The sequence below is a fragment of the Achroia grisella genome, unplaced genomic scaffold (genome assembly GCF_030625045.1).
Source record: "Achroia grisella isolate CSIRO2021 unplaced genomic scaffold, CSIRO_AGI_Agris_v1 utg511, whole genome shotgun sequence".
NCBI classification, from domain to species: domain Eukaryota; kingdom Metazoa; phylum Arthropoda; class Insecta; order Lepidoptera; family Pyralidae; genus Achroia; species Achroia grisella.
The window spans coordinates 1,444,738-1,461,764 of NW_026712905.1; the positions used below are offsets into that span (position 1 = coordinate 1,444,738).

General features: G+C 31.7%; 2 protein-coding genes across 2 annotated transcripts; one reads left to right on the forward strand and one right to left on the reverse strand.

Annotated features, from left to right (window-relative positions):
* Positions 1–736: 736 nt before the first annotated feature.
* LOC131846559 (UDP-glycosyltransferase UGT5-like) lies at positions 737–7,934 on the reverse strand. Its single transcript, XM_059195893.1, has 9 exons — positions 7,911–7,934; positions 6,986–7,117; positions 6,095–6,185; positions 4,864–5,056; positions 3,910–4,104; positions 3,252–3,471; positions 2,272–2,491; positions 1,630–1,849; positions 737–1,007 (listed from the first exon to the last, which is right to left on the reverse strand). The coding sequence occupies exons 1-9, from the start codon at positions 7,932–7,934 to the stop codon at positions 737–739; spliced, it is 1,566 nt and encodes a 521-aa protein (XP_059051876.1).
* Positions 7,935–8,014: 80 nt separating this feature from the next.
* LOC131846512 (UDP-glucosyltransferase 2-like) lies at positions 8,015–16,685 on the forward strand. Its single transcript, XM_059195836.1, has 9 exons — positions 8,015–8,093; positions 13,178–13,330; positions 13,405–13,492; positions 13,751–13,943; positions 14,061–14,258; positions 14,652–14,871; positions 15,145–15,364; positions 15,800–16,019; positions 16,421–16,685. The coding sequence occupies exons 2-9, from the start codon at positions 13,181–13,183 to the stop codon at positions 16,683–16,685; spliced, it is 1,554 nt and encodes a 517-aa protein (XP_059051819.1). The 5' UTR covers positions 8,015–8,093; positions 13,178–13,180.
* Positions 16,686–17,027: the final 342 nt, after the last annotated feature.

Below are 17,027 nucleotides of genomic sequence, written 5' to 3' on the forward strand. Positions count from 1 at the left end.
GCTCATGTATAGAGGTGACTGCTACTACTCACAATTAATCAATGGAGCCAGCTGATGCTAGCTAATTTGCTATTTCAAGGAAATAAAAAATAAAAATTAAATTTTGATATTTCTCATAAGTCATGTTAATGTTACACAAAATTTTATTATAATTCGATATGACGCTTTATTTATGTTAATCGACTAGTGCTTACCTTAGGGTAAGCACTAGTTGATTACAACGACCTTGTGGTTTTTATTTTAATAAAATAATTACAATTTCTAAAATAACATAGCGTTGTTATGTGATGTGGCATAAATTAGGCTACATTTCTTTTAGAAATTTGATCATCCATCTGTTTATATAAATAAAATTGGAGTACCTATTTGTAATATTGAAATAACCGTTTTTAACTACATGCATATGAACATAAATACGGTACGAACACTAAAATAACATTTTTTACAATTGTCTTTCTGTATGTTCCGGCTAATCTCTGAAACGGCTGTACGGATTTTGACGATTTGAGTTTTTTTGGTAGGTAGCTGATGTAATAAGGAGTAACTTAGGGTACTTTTATTTTAGAAAAATCAAAGTTAAATTCCACGCGGACGATGTCGCGAGTGCAACTAGTTTTAAAATAAAATGTAATACACAGGGGAAAATATCTAGATTAAAATATATATGTTATTTTTTAATCGAATTTACGCTACTGCACTAGTGGTTAAATACGCAAAACAAATAAAAACCACAATATTAATTTATTTTCTTTTTTAAACCAGGTTTCTTAAATAACAGTCTCACAAGCTTGACTATAATTATCTTAATTGCTATTAATATTGCTAAAACTAGTGCTGCGAGATCAAGGTAGCATTTCTGATAGAATGGTACGTCGAATGCTGGAGAGCGGAGATGGGGTGCACCTTTAGTACGTATCACATGTTCCACCCAATGCACTAGTTCATCACCGGGTGATATTGGTCTATCATGGTGAACGAATGATAATTCTCTGACTTTCTCTTTATATCTGTAAAAGAATATGAACATAATATCAGCTTTATTATCGGGTCAGTACACTTTACTATCTATGATTGAGGGTTTAATTACTCGCACAATACAAACTTTTATATTCAAGAGTATGATTGAATTGTATGTATTTACATAATAAATTTATTTAAGTAATTCTACCAGTTATTTAGTGCTCATAATATTGCTTAGTTTTGTAAAATATTGCGCTAAATTATCTAAGGATATTATTATCTATATATCTTTGATAAAATTAAATTTAGTTGTAAAATTAAGTTTAGTTGTGTACATTTAGAACGTTTTCAGCACTAAGCATAGCTTTGATGGAGATATTCAGTGGATATACAGCAGTAAGACATAACTGTTATGTACTTAGTTACAAGAACACTAATTTTAAATATGATGTATTATACTATTTATTCCAAAATCAATGTGCCTAATAAGCTTATAACGCTATTATTATCTTTGATAAAATGAAATACGGTAAAATTATTAATAATAGTTGTGTAAATTTATTTACAACATTCTCTGCACTAAGCGTAACTTGTATCAGACTATGATTTATCCACTAGTTTACTGTTTTTGAAGTTATACTGGAACTAAGAATTATATAATGGACTTACTTAGGATTTCCAAGTATTTCATCTATAGCTTCTTTCAAATCTTCTGCCATATCCTTGTTCAGGGGAACATGTCTAGCGAAACCTTTGTTCACTGCTCGGTAGATATTGACATGCTGATCAGCAAATATAGGTACACCAATTAATGGTACACCGAAATGTAAAGCCTCAGTCGTTGAGAGAAGACCACCATGTGTTATAAAAAGGATGCAGTTTTTATGAGCTGAAATATGAAAATTACATAAAATTATCAGTAAGTACAATTTTAATTTATGATGCAGCCGAAGGATTATTCGTAAACCAAAACTTCTTGATTTAGTGGATATGTAGGCCAATCAGTTGTACTTGAGTTTTGAAGTCTACCAAATTTAAATATCGGAGTAAATTTTGATCTAAAATAAAAAAAAGATAAATTTGGAATGGGCCACCCTTATCTCTTAGAGGTATAAAAATAGAGTAATAAATTTCATTAAATTTGACTAAACAATTTCGGAGGGCTGTTTATACTAAGATGGTGGCAAACAAGCATACGGCCCATCTGATGGTAAATGGTTACCGTAGCCTATTGACGCCTGAAACCTCAGTGGTGTCACGTGCGCATTGCCAACCCTTATGTAGCGCAAATAATAGATTTACCAAACGAACCTAGTATACTCTGCTGCGGTGCCCATTCAAGAATGTGGACGTTCTTCGGTAAATTGGGCAGAACTTCTTCAAATTTCCAAATCACTGTTTGCTTCAGTGCACTAAACATCTTTAATATGTTACTCTTCATATCACTGGGCATACTCTTACTTTTCACCATCGATCCCAGACTAAAGTAAATAACGCCTTGTTTAGCGTCGTCCATAATTTTCTGCAAATCCTGAAGAAACAAATACTTTGAGCACATGTATTTATTATATGTATGTTGAATTGCCATCGTCGGCTTGATATCATTATTCACTTCTATTTTCTTCCCATTTTACAAATATTATAACTTCGCTGTAGCGCATCGCTAATTGACCATCTTAATATGAGATTTCTTGATTGTTCAATGAAAAAGTTAAATAGTGTAATATCATGATTAAATATCTTAATAATAACATCAAAACAAGAAACATAAGGTTGAAGAAATGTCTCAGTATCTACGGATGGTGGTACCTCAGGATTATTTTCTATGGCGTACGTTATGTAGGATTATTTCAACTTGCGATGGTTGCAGGTTCGTTTTTGTACGATACATTATACGTATGAATGTATTGAAACAGTATGGTATGGTATATGTATATAAAAAATGTATTTAAATATGTAATATTTATATAATATTATTTGTTTAGTACCCATAATACAAGCTACATAACTTTGAACTAGATTGCGTTGTGTGAATTACTTGTGTCATTATGATATATATAATATGTTCATATTTCTATTACATTTTCATAAATATATTGTTACCTCTGCATTTGAAAATTGTTTTAAGTGAAGGTATACAACATTTTAATAAAAAAGATATATCATTTGAAAGTTTAAAACTTCATATTTTATGCGATGTCATCATTATTAATATGCATGAATACTTTTTTTTATTATTGCTGTCTAATCTTAAATGGGGGAAAAAGTTATTAGGTTTCATTCAATGTTACCTCAGGTAGTGGTCGAACCTCGTCATCTATATGGTAGCCTGCAATAGGTTTATAGTTTTGTGGTAGCCTCATCGCTTTGCCTGATGATACATGGGAATTACCTAACATTAACACTCCAGAATGCTGTGCCTCATACAGCGATGGTAGCGTTCTACCACGTTTTGCAGCTGCTGTTGTAAAGCCGTCAGCAAATATTTTGTTATCTATATCATATAACCACCTAGAAATAAAGAAAATAGTTGTATTGTTATATTTTGACGGCGTCGGTGGTCTAGCAGTTTATAGCAATTATTGGAAGAATCCAATTATTGTTATCGTTTTAATTCTCACATGTTATGTCATTTGTACTCATGGGTATAATTGATTGGCCTAAGTATATAATATGTGTATAATAAATTTAAAATATTAAACAAGTAGATAGTACAAACTGCTCAGTTTGAAGTTATCCTGGGTTAATTTTAGGTTTTGATAATTTTAGTCAGTCCTTTTGTACTTGACGAATGCATATTAACAATTTTCTTATACTTAAAGTAAGTTTCATGTATAATAAAATATTTTAAACTGTACGTTATATTAAGTGACATTTATCAAAAATATGCAGGTTGTTTAAGAAATTTCATTTTATAAACATTTATATAATTATGTAAGGTTACCATACCATCTCAATATCTTCAGATCTATGATAGTCCACAGTTCATTCAACCGTTGTGTGAAAGTAAACGGTGGGTCGAAGTGAGAAATATGGTTGGAGGTGTAAGCAGGGTTGGGATCTTCGTCTATGAGGGACAGCACCATGCTATGAGGGTCCATCGAAGATGACCATATTAGTGGACTGTCAAATACAGTAGCAAACCTGTACAAGAATACAAAAATAGATTTTTATTGACTTTTAATGTCAACTTGTCCTACTGAAATGTTTGTTCATTTAGATATTATGTTTAGTCCATTTGGGAGGATATTGCGATAATCACCACGCTTGGCATGCGGGTTGGCGATCGCAGTGTGGTGGTAGTTACTCAGCAGAACGCTGCTGCCTGTTCTCTGGTCGATGAATGCCTTAATCATCTTTTACAATACCCACGGGAAGAGATAGGATGGTGCTTTTCTTACGGCGACACCACACTATGATACTAGTCCGCCAGGTTTTTTCATCAATTATTTCCTCCCGGTCGAAAACTTCAAAGATGGTTATGAAGCCAAGTGAAAGTCAGCTGCAGTTTTGGATCGGGAAGAAATTGATCACTATTACCTGTTTCTGTATACTACGTTTCTGTAATACGTATTATAGTAATATTTTTTCTATTCGCTTAGAGAGAAAGATAATCTCTATTAAATTAAAATACAATTTAATAACTCCTTTAAATTTTTGACAACATTGAAGAACCAGTACAGATCAGTTTTGCAATATCTTACATTCTTACTAAGGTAGATTGTGAAAAGTCGTCTGCGCGGATACCTCAGTGTCACCTATTTAAGTCGCAAAGCAGTTGTGTTTCGGTCGTAGAGTGCTGTTAATCACTGAAATTATAGGAGACATGATATCTTTGTCAAAAAATAGTCGATATCTTTTCAAATTCAGAACGTTTTAAATTTATTGTAAGATATTTCTCACCCACAATAGAGCTCCGTGTACAGCCATTCCACAATAACAGCATCAAAATTTTCATTAGGATCTTCTATAAATGTGCGTACATTTTTATTGTGAAGTGTATTATTAGCTATATTTCTAATTACAGATAACAGTGAGTTTGTGTCTTCTAAGTCAATCACTTTATTGACTTGCTTCTCAAGGTCCAGATTTTCAACTGTAAACCAATTATTTAAAAAGTATAAAATATTAACAGTGTCTTGTCTTTACATTTACGGATCAATTGTTTTTGTCAGAACTAATCGAAATTTATACGTGATTCTAAATAGTCAGAGAAATGCTTGTAAAATATGTATCCCCAGCCATAAAATTGCTTTACTTGGAAAAAGCATATATGTAATTGCTCCACGAGTATATAACAAGCTTCCATAATTTATTATTAAAGACTAGCGGTGCCCGCGCTTTCACACGTAATAAATTTATAGTCTATGTGCTAATCTGTGTAAGCTTTATTACTATAAAGTTTAATCAAAATTCGTTCAGTAGTATTTGCGTGAAACAGTAACAATCATCCATCCATTTATCCATTCATACTCACAAACTTTCGCGTTTATAATATTAGTAAATTTGTTTCAATAAATTTTTTATACAGTACATATATTTTCACGTCTATAAGGTAAAATATCGTGTGTTCAATATTTTATTTTAATAACTATATTGTATCCATTTTTTTCCAAATTCTTTAGGCAGACTTCTAAAATGTCGTTTGCGTAACGGGTGCCTTTGAAATGTGTGTTTTAATTCAAGGATGAGATATGGTAGTAAAACTACAGGGTAGAAAGGCATGACATCGTATTCCTACGGGATAAGAAAACATAAAAGGTTCCACGTATATCACATAATGATGTAATGTCCGTAATGCTGTCAATGTATAGATGCTATCGCTTTACTATTGTCAGTGGTAACTTTACCAGTTACCATCAAGTGGGCTGTTAGCCTGATTAACTATAAAAATGATGTTAAACTATTTTATCTGTTATGCCATTTTCTTTCTAATATTGGTTTATTTTACAGTTTTTGTTTGTATAAATTATGAGAGAGAAGTATTTATTTTATTAGAAACTCTTTATCGCACTAAACATCTAATACAAAAATTATATTGACAACAAATTTTGATGCACAAAAGGCGCTTATATGGATGCCACAGGGGCTGATTGGAGTCTTCATGTTAATTTATTAAAAGTAATGTACTTACGTAATGTAAATAGTTCTATGTTACTGGATACATCGATCTGCCTGAGATTCTTGTTCGTATTTTTTATAGGAATAGAAGTAATGTAGGTCACCTGGAATAGAAATCAATTTAAAGATATCTTGCAACAGACTATGTTGTTACGCCATCCCAGACTATGTCTTATCTATTGACCTGTCCTTTGTGCCCAACAGCCTGCACAAAGGAAGATCTAAAAAATACGACAGAACGCGCAAAAGTCGTCGCAACATTCTGGGGAAAATACATTTAGTTGCCATTAAAACGAAAGAAGAACATCATGTACATACTTTGTGTATCTACAATAGAGCCCTTATTAGATTAAAAATGTTATGATATTAAATTTTATCTAAAACTCGATTTTAGTATTAATATATCCTATTCTATCCCAGTACTACGGATGGCAGTTTCTAAATTCTTACTTATATTTCACTTTAATATATATCTATATTTCGCTCTACTAAAATAAAGCCAAAAATTTCCATATATTTTTATTCATAAATCGGTACCATTTTAATAATTTGTTCGTTGTAAAACTCAATTTTTTTTTGTAATCATGAGTATGATTGTTTGTATTGGTCTGGGTGGGTATATTAGGTTTGTATTTACAAAAAAAAACTATCTAAGAATTTATATAAGTCGTAATCTAAGAATTGCAAGTGCGTTGCCCGACCATTTGAGAATTAATGAACAATTTTCTCGAAGGTTTCAATATCATATCGGTTCGGAAATACGTACGTAGACGTAGCAAAAAGTTCAGATAAACGCACGGTGGAGGACCGCCATTCATCCAGATGATCAGGATGGTGTTTTAGTTGCTGGCGGGAGTGGCAATGGCAATCATATCAACGTTATTTATATTAAATTAATACATACCTCATGCCCGGCCTTAAGTAAATGACGAACGTATCCATTACCCAGGATTGTATGACTCTTCCCCGGGTATGGGAATACAACAAGAATTTTATATGAACACACATAACTTAGTATTGAAATTAATAGTAAAATCTTGAACATTTTGATTGTAAATTAGAAAAAAAATACTTTCCGCTTTTATGATGTCTTGGTACTTCTAACTATGTCATATTACTAACTGGCATTGATTTTAATTTACTTGCACGGATCGCTTGCGTGACACAATTACTTGAGATATGCTGTGATAATATCTACTGTGAATAAAAACGACAAGTACGTATTGAATTCGGAGGCTAAGGTCAATGTACCTAAATTGATAATGATTTTTTTTGTGGATGATAATGAAATGGTGCTCTCGCCTGCGCTAACGGTTTACGCTGGCAGGACACCAGTTGAGGATGATAAGATGAATATAAGGTCAGGTCAGTTAGCACTTCGTGACAAATTCACTAGGAATTTATAACGATGGTTTCCAGGAGGAACCGCGTGGAGGTCGACCTAACATGGTACATTGCTAGCAATGGGGGTTACTAGTTCCCATTACGAACAATCCCCTTTCCCCCAATTGATAATGATTAAAGCTCTCCGTCTGTGGCCTTATTATTAAAAAATTTGCAAACTACTGTACTTACGTTGCTCGGAATTATATATTATCTTACGGTTAAATGGGACATACGTCTATCAATATATTGGTGATAACTGCAAAGTATAATTAAACAAATCTACTCCAGACACCCATTTGAAAATAATATGGCGTTTTAATCATGAATACAGTGAGTATAGCCACTTACCATCATGTGTAATAAATTATTTAACGGAATAAGAATAATTAGTAACAACCAAATTATTCAAAAAAAGTTTAATGTTACGAACAAATTTTGCCGACCAAGAGGATAGTTAATTTGACCATTTCAAGTGGTAAACCCACTAAGTTGGCAATACTGTCTATATTCCGCACATCAAACGTAGTCTCTTGGAGATAACTGACTAATCTACATGAGAATAATTTTATTTTAAAATATATATTTTTTATAACATACTTAGTATAGAAGCACACAGCTCATCTGAGGTAAGTGATGACGCTTTTTATTTATAAAAATATACATCAAAATAAGAATATTAACTTACCTATTATACATAAAACCTATAATCTGAAAATTAACTAAAGTTATATAAACTTAAATATCTTATTATAAAGAAGTTTGTGCTGTATCTTCACAGTACTTAGGTATATATTCAGAGATAATAATAACTGTACGAAAACGCCTGACTGTTAGCTATTAGCAATATTTATAATATTGACAAATGTAGCTACTTACAAATGCTAAAGTCAAATTCGATGGTGTAGCTGTTTAACACACCGCTTTGCTTCCGTTGGTCGCGGGTGCGATTCCTCGCACCATGCATACATTTGTTGTCATTAGCATGTTTGTATGTATTCTCTATAGTCAGATCAGACTTCTATGTATTAACAAGATGTATTTCAATATGTTTGATTTCAAGATATATTTATGTATTTCAATTTCAATCGTTTTTTACTACATGCATATGAATATAAATACGGAAGATACAACAAAATAACATTTTTAAAAATTTTTGTCTTTAAATAAAGTTCAAACTTGTGGCAGCGTGGTGGGCCGGGTCGATTTGCTCCCTCAAATATGGTTGAGTGCAATGATGGCTGGCTCATCCGCCATACTCGTGAATGGGTGTTGCTTGTAGGAACTGGTCTGTTTGGGTTGCGAACACTGATTAGACTATTTGCTTTGGCAATAGCATACGCTATTGGTTACGCTATTCTCCCAAGTTTGAATTTAAAAATCTGTATTCTTGTAAACATGTATAATATTAATTTGAAAAGAATACGAGCTGAGTTTCTTGTCAGTTCTCATCTCGAAATCATTTCGAACTGACGGTAGATTTGACATATCATGAGAGTCTCTAATAGACCTACATGAATAAAGATATTTTGAATTTGATAAGTGGGCTCAGACGGCCTACCTGTTAGAAAGTACTAGCATTTACCAATATTGACGACGGTTAGCGTTTATCAACATGTAAATTTATTTATTTACTTACTTATAGATTTACATTTATTTACTACAATAAAATTATTCTCAAATTATTATCAGTAGTCCCCTAACTAGATTAGACCTATATCTTGGAAGCTGGGAGCGCGGATGCCAAAAAGACAGGAACAGCACTATTAACTTCACTGAATAAGTTTTATCACCCGTGTATCTCCCAGGAGAATCAAAGAGGATAGTTAGTAATCGGGTTAATGACTCCATTTCTAGCATCCCAGGAAACCATCATGACGAAATCCTGGTGAATTTCACACGATGGCCTTACTAACCTAACTTTATATTCATCTTAACATCCTCCACTGGTGCTCCTGGTTAGTGCAGGCGGGTGCAAGATTCCATTATCACGAAGAAATCATACCACATATAATAATTAAAATTAATGAATGTGGGTGGTTATAATGGCAGAGGAAGGCCGAAAAAGATATGGATGGACTGTGTGAAAGATGATATGGTAAGAAAGGGAGTAAATAACGGGGTGACTGCGAACAGGGATGAATGGAAGAGAAAAACATATTATGCCGACCCCAAATAAATGGGATAAGGAGGAAGCAGATGATGATATCATTAAAATTTAGTCGTAAAAGGTAACTTTTATACATAATTAAAATAAGTAAATTATACTAATTGTTCAGTACAATTAGTATAATTTAAATCAACAAATTACAAAATCAGATAAAGTGTAATCAGGCCTCATTATCCTCTACTGTGTTAATTCAATGCTAATAATCAGTAATAAAACTTTATTTATATGGAAGTGAAGTGAAGTGCTTTATATATCAATATTGATAAATTATATTGCCAGGTAATACATATGTATATGTATATATTATATTTACTTATCGATTTACTAATTTTGAGGGTGTTTTTTTGAGATTTATTTAGCCTATATATACTTACATTTATTAAAAAATTGGGCTCTGATTCTTCTAAACTATAAAACGTGAAACATCCACATATTACAAGGGATAAGTGATGGTTAGGAACGGGGATTAGTGACCTCATGGCTAGCAATGTCGTGTCAGGTTAACCTCCACGTCCCTCCTGAAAAGCATCCTTAATTCTTGGTGAATTACCACGATAACCTGACTGACCTGACCTCATCATCATCCATCAATCCTCCACAGGGTATACGGTTAGTGCAGGCAGCAGCATACTATATTCATCCAGTAAAAAAAACTATAATATAGGTTACATGATATACACACTTTCAGTATTGTCAAGGATATTAGATTTAATCATATATAAATGAATAAATATAATGAGGTAATAATCACAAAATTCCGTATTTTTTTTACAATTTAGGATAAAATTACTGTGTAGTAACAGCAAGTATTTTCATTTAAAACATATAATTATTTAAATATCTGTCTGCAGTCGCTGAAGATATCGTATAGCGATAAAATATTTATCGAAGATAAGATTTCTATATAAAATTGTATATGTGCGACTTGGATTTGAAGATTGAGGGTTCCATACAAATTATGTAATATGATTACAATTCCATGTCTTCATCAAAATACGACCTTCGTTATCTAGCGGATTAGTCATCGCCTAACTTCCAGTGGTCTCGGGTTCGATTCCTCTTACGAAATTAATTGTTACTTAAACATACACGAGTATGAGTTGTTAGTCTGGGTGTAGTCTATAAATGTTATGTATGTATTTATAAAATAAAATATATCTAAGTATTTCTAATTATTGTCTGGTACCCATAACACAAGCTCTGCTCACAAGTTCTGCTTAGGTTGGCACTCGGTGACGCTGTGTGAATTGTCCAGGGTTCTTTTTATTACTATTTTTGTAATTAGAGTGCATATTTTGTGTTACGAGGAAATACAAGTGTGTAGGTAATATTTCATCTAAAAAGTAATCTAGAAGTAGGTGAAATAGTCCCATCTCTTATTTTAATTTCAAATTTGCGTACAGAAAGATGTAAGTAACAGCTAGTAGTTCCATAAACCCTTCATCAATAGTAATTTAAGAAACAGAAAAATCGCTTCAGACAATTTTGCAATAAATCAGTGTTTGTTACCGTTTAAATAATAATTAAACAACAAACATAGAAAGTACTTTTGAAATACATAAAAGTTTTAATATGACACTTTAAGACATGACACTTTTTTATCATGTGGTAATAATCTTTACAAAAACAAACTCTCAGTTGGAGGGATGACGATGTGATATTTTTTACTAAAAAACCACATAGTATACCTATGAGCGCTGATGCAGGAGTTACGAGGTTGCGTTTCTGACTCCGTTGGACGTTTCTGACTGTCCTGTAGATGGTGTATGGACATGCCCTATTTGTTTAAGACACCTTAACCACGTTAATAATTTTGAACAACAATTATGATTCTATTCGCATAAAATAAAAAATAAAAAATTACTGATCACCATACACAGTGTAATGATGGATGGATGGAGAGACGAAGTTGTGGTTCAATTTTGTTGCTTCGGAACCCTAGACCCGCAATATGACAGACGTTATGTTCCCTATCCTTATGATAACTATTTATAGATATGAATACGTTATAGGTGATAATAACCAAAAACACAAGTCATATGAGTGATCCTTGTAAGTAGTAAATAAAGATTATTATTATTATTATATTGGTAGAATAAAAAATATGACTGTTCAAAAGTGCTTGTAATGAGTTTATTTAAATAAAGATTATTTCTATTTCTATAAATAATTTTAAAAGAAATGAATGTTTATTTACGAAAAAAAATGGGATTTACACAAAGCGGATTTTAGATTATCATTAGCAAGTGTTCAACAATATTTACCAATTTTGTCCTCACATTCAGTATATATGACATGCAAATTCATTATACTTTTTAATATTATTTCTGTCACAGTTAATTAATCTTTATTATTAATAATTAATAAAATTAATAATAAAATAATTTAATTAACAAATAGTTTTACCTGTTCTTATTAATATTAATTCCTACACTAGGCTATTGTAATATAATATTAATAACGTAATAGTCTATGTCTTTTATTTTACGTATAAAATAAATCTTCTAATGAGTAAAAAACTTCACTTAATTCATCTTTAAACTATTTTAAATAGAGATTCGTAACTAGGTAGGTAAGTAATTTAATACATTTTAAGGTAACGTGTATAAATGTTACTGCGGTATAGACGTGTTGTCAGTTATGGTAACACGGGTATCTAACTAAAGTATGCAGATATCGAGTTATTTGTAATTTGTCAGTCATGCTGACTGTAACGCTACGTAATAATGAAAGTCATAATTACAATTGAAGTAATTATATCAGAATAGTCATTTATCTAACTTAAGATATAAAACTGTAAGTATATAGATGTCATAGACGATATTAAGAACGTTACAGTGATATGTAAATTTGTGCACGTCATGGTTATTGATATATTTATGTAGGTATGTTTATAACAAACTAACGTTTACCACTTTATTAAAAAAATAGACCTGACATAATACTAGCAATACATTGCGTACTCAAGTAATTCTTACTATAAAACGTATAATTTACCTCTAAATAATGATTTATTTTTGGCCTATAGATGTACCTGAAAGTCAGCTGTCTTGAGCTAAACTAATACGGGGTTAAACTACGGGTTTACTCTAGGGTTTTGTGCCTATGTCGAGTTTAATTCAATCAATTTATTGTATTGTCCTCTTGACGGTGGGTACTAGGTAGGTTCGATCCCTCGCGCCGTATAAATATTTGTACACATGAGTATGCTAGTCTGGGTGTTTTCTATACTCGTCTATGTATATGAATCGAACGCGACCATTGGTAGTAAGGCGGTCTGCTAAACCATTAGACCAGAGGTTCCCAAACTTTTTTGTGTAGTAGACCCCTTGCCATATTTTTCGGTTTTGGGTAGAACCCCCATTCTTACCTGGTATTGGGTTTTTTGTAAATATCTAACTGTAGTAAAGTTTAGTGTTATAAACATAAAGTTGCAGTGCAGTTTGTGCATAGACCCCTAGGGGTCGATATAGACCACTTTGGGAATCACTGTCTTAGACCATTGAGATAGTCAAATAATTAATTACACATTTCATATTTTAGATAATGAAGAGAGTCTTATTGCTATTATTTGCCATATTGGCATCAAATATATGCGATGCGTATAACATATTGGTTGTATTTACCTTACCTGGCAAAAGTCATGGAATACTTGGTGCTGGCATAGTTTCACATTTGCTGAACGCTGGACATGAGGTATGGAATTCGAGGTTTGTAATTCATAATAACACTGTGACATGTATACCTATATAGCTATAATTGTCATGCAGGTTACATATATCACACCTTTGCCTTTAAAGAAGGCGAGTCCAAATTTGCAACAAATTGATGTTAGCAACAATTTCGACGCAATAGATGGTGAGTTTGATGTTACAATATCTACTATAGCATTCTTAAATATTTTCGGTCAATTGTTCATGAACCAAAAATTGGTATTAACTTATTTGACTTTATGTCTCTATTCGTTTGTTTTTGAGAATACTGGTGGTCGATATTGGACTATAATTAATTTAAATTATAAGTTTGAAGATTATTTAGATTCTATTGACAAAACTATACTTCTACAAATCTAATTTGTTAAGTGGTTTTATAATATTAAAATTTAATATGTTCTAGAAAACATGTTTAATATGAAGATGATTTTAAACAACGAAGCAATCTTTAATAATCCACTAAAAATGATGCAATTTACAAGTGATCTCTTTGAAATGACCGTTAAGAATCCTAATGTTGTTAAATTACTCAATGATACCAACCAGAGATTTGATGTTGTGATATCTGAATGGATGTTCAATGATGCATATAGTGGGTATGTATTTTATTTGCTATAAGACAATGTTATTGGTTAACGAATTAAATTAGATTTAATAATCATATATGCTATTACTACTGATGTGTTAAAATAATATTGATTTGACTATTCCAGTATTGCTACTGTATTTGATTGTCCATTCATCTGGTTTTCCACTATAGAACCACATTGGATAATTCTTAGCTTGATTGATGAAAGTACAAATCCAGCTTATGTGCCAGATAGTTCGTCAAGTATAGTACCGCCATTTAATTTTCAAGAACGAGTAACTGGACTCTTCTTTCAGCTTTTGGGTACAGCAATGAAGACTTTGTAAGTATGCATTTAATGATACACCTAGCATTACTATTATAATAATTGATGAGATGACCCACGACACACACAGATAATGCCAGTTCTTTCCTTAAGCATAAAAGAGCAATAAATATTCCATTTGAAATTGTAAATCTAGAAATAAAAGTAGGTGAGGAGATATTTAAATAAATAGAATATGAAGATAGTTGAAAATATATCATCGCCAGTAAACTGCTATAAAATATAGCAGCACATTTTATTTTTACTATATATTAACAGACTAGATTAATTAGAAGCAATAGGTATATGGTATCAATAGAACTTTGAAAAATTACATTCAACAGATAATACTCAAATTGCAAAAGAAGAACTGCATTGTAGGTACTGGATATTGAATGATTTTTCTTTCAGTTACTCCGATGGCCTCGATGAAAACCAATTCCAAAACCTAATCGGACCGTACATCACAAAAAGAGGAAAAGTTATTCCTGGCTATAGAGAAGTACAGAGCAACATTTCTCTAGTTTTGGGTAATTCTCATGTATCTTTAGGACAGGCAACGAGATTACCGCAAAATTACAAGCCCATTGCAGGATACCATATTAACAATGAAGTAGAACCATTGCCCGATGTAAGTTTTTGTATCTGTCTACTATTAATTGAGATTTAAATATAAAATGGACTTTCTAATACATTAATCAATTTGGATTTAAATATAGTTCATTGTCCTTGGTAGGTTAGACTTTTTTAATAAATTCAGTTTAGTTACTAGAGAAAGCTTCATAGTCTTACCGTGTACCACGCACCTGTAAAGGCGCCATAAGGAGATATGAAATAAATCGGTATATTAATTCATTAAGTATATATATAGAAATTTTACACTTATTTACAATGAATTTAACAGGACTTAAAAAAACTCCTCGATAATGCAAAAAATGGCTTAATATACTTCAGCTTGGGATCAAATCTGAAAAGCAAGGATCTTCCAGATGAACTAAAACGTGGATTCCTGAAAATTTTTAGAGGTCTTAAACAAACGGTGCTGTGGAAATTTGAAGATGATACGGTTGATTTGCCCAAAAACGTGCATACAGTTCAATGGGCACCACAACGCAGTATATTAGGTATTTATGTATATCTGTGCTATAATAAACTTTAAGGGTTAAGGTGTAAAGTCTTGGTATCGATAAAAGCCAATTAAGGAAGACTGGAAATCCAAACTAAAGGACCAAAGTGAATCTTTTTTAGAATATATGTGTATCTTTTTCCTAAGTCTTTTAATTGTATTTGGCAACATAATTGCTGTAATATGTCCAATACTAGCAATATTTTCATTTTTGGGTACTAGAACTCAGGGCACAGAATTTGATAATTGTCTCATTAAAAACATCAAGAGACAATAATATCAAAACTAGGCGACTATTAGGACACTTCAACAATATTAAGCAGTGCGATCCATAATTAATACTACTAATCTGTACGTGTTGGTACTAATTTAAGATTACTAATTAATACTAAGTTAATATCTTGAATCTAAAGATTACTAATTTTTATTTCAGCACACCCAAATTGTATTCTTTTTATCACACATGGCGGACTTCTATCAACAACTGAAGCTGTCCATTTTGGAAAGCCAATTATAGGCATACCAGTGTTTGGAGATCAGTTCACCAATATTGAGAGAGCTGTGAATAAAGGATTCGCTGTAAAAGTACCTTTGTCTTATACAATGGTGGACGAGCTGAAAGTTGCTATCGAAACAGTCCTTAGTAATCCTGAGTAAGTATAAACAAGGTATACAAGTTAAGTTTTTAATACAATTTTAATCATAATCTGCTTCTTCCTTATCCCATTTAGAGTTATCACATATTATACATTATTAATTATTAGGAAAACAACTTGTACTGTTCATGTTATTTGTGGAGTTTCAGAACCGATTTGAATAGGGTTTTGTTAATATATTGTAATTAGCTTCGAGAAACATTAAATATAATTTTTAAATTTCAATTGCTATATAGCCAAAAATTTAGATAACTTATTATTATTCCAACTTTAGTAGTTAAAACGAAAGAAGCGAGTTACCGAAAGAAATCGCAGGCACAGCCAATCATCATTCGTAGTAAAAAATGCTAAAGTAATTTTATCGGCTTCATTGATTAATTCGAAAACTGATTTTTCAGATATAAGAATAGAGTGAAAGAGCTCTCGGCAATATACCACGACCGACCTGTTCCACCTGGTAAGGAGTTGGTGCACTGGGTGGAGCACGTGATACGCACGGGAGGCGCGCCGCATCTACGCTCCCCGGCGCTACACGTTCCTTTATATCAGAAATTCTATTTAGATTTACTAGCACTTATTGTAGCAATCACAATTGTAGCTATAAAAATATTATTGCGAGTGTTTAAGACTAATAAAAAAGATTTAAAAAAGAAAAATAAATGATAAGTGTAATTGTTATAATAAATAAATATATGATTGGCATAATATATAAATTGGGAGTTAAATCTTAACACAATTATAGTAATAATAGTAACAACATTGAAAACAACTTTTTAGTTGGAAAAAGGAAAAGAAATTATACCTACGTATGTTATCATTGAATTTAACAAATACGGAGTCAATATCGATGTAGTAGATACGTAAAAAAATGTTTTTGAAACAGAACGAATTTCTTATGCAGAATGTTTATTTTTGTTAATATTTTTGTAATTTAAAGTCAAATTATCTATACATATCAAATGTTTTAAATAAATTACTTAAATAAATTATTATTGTTTTAATTAT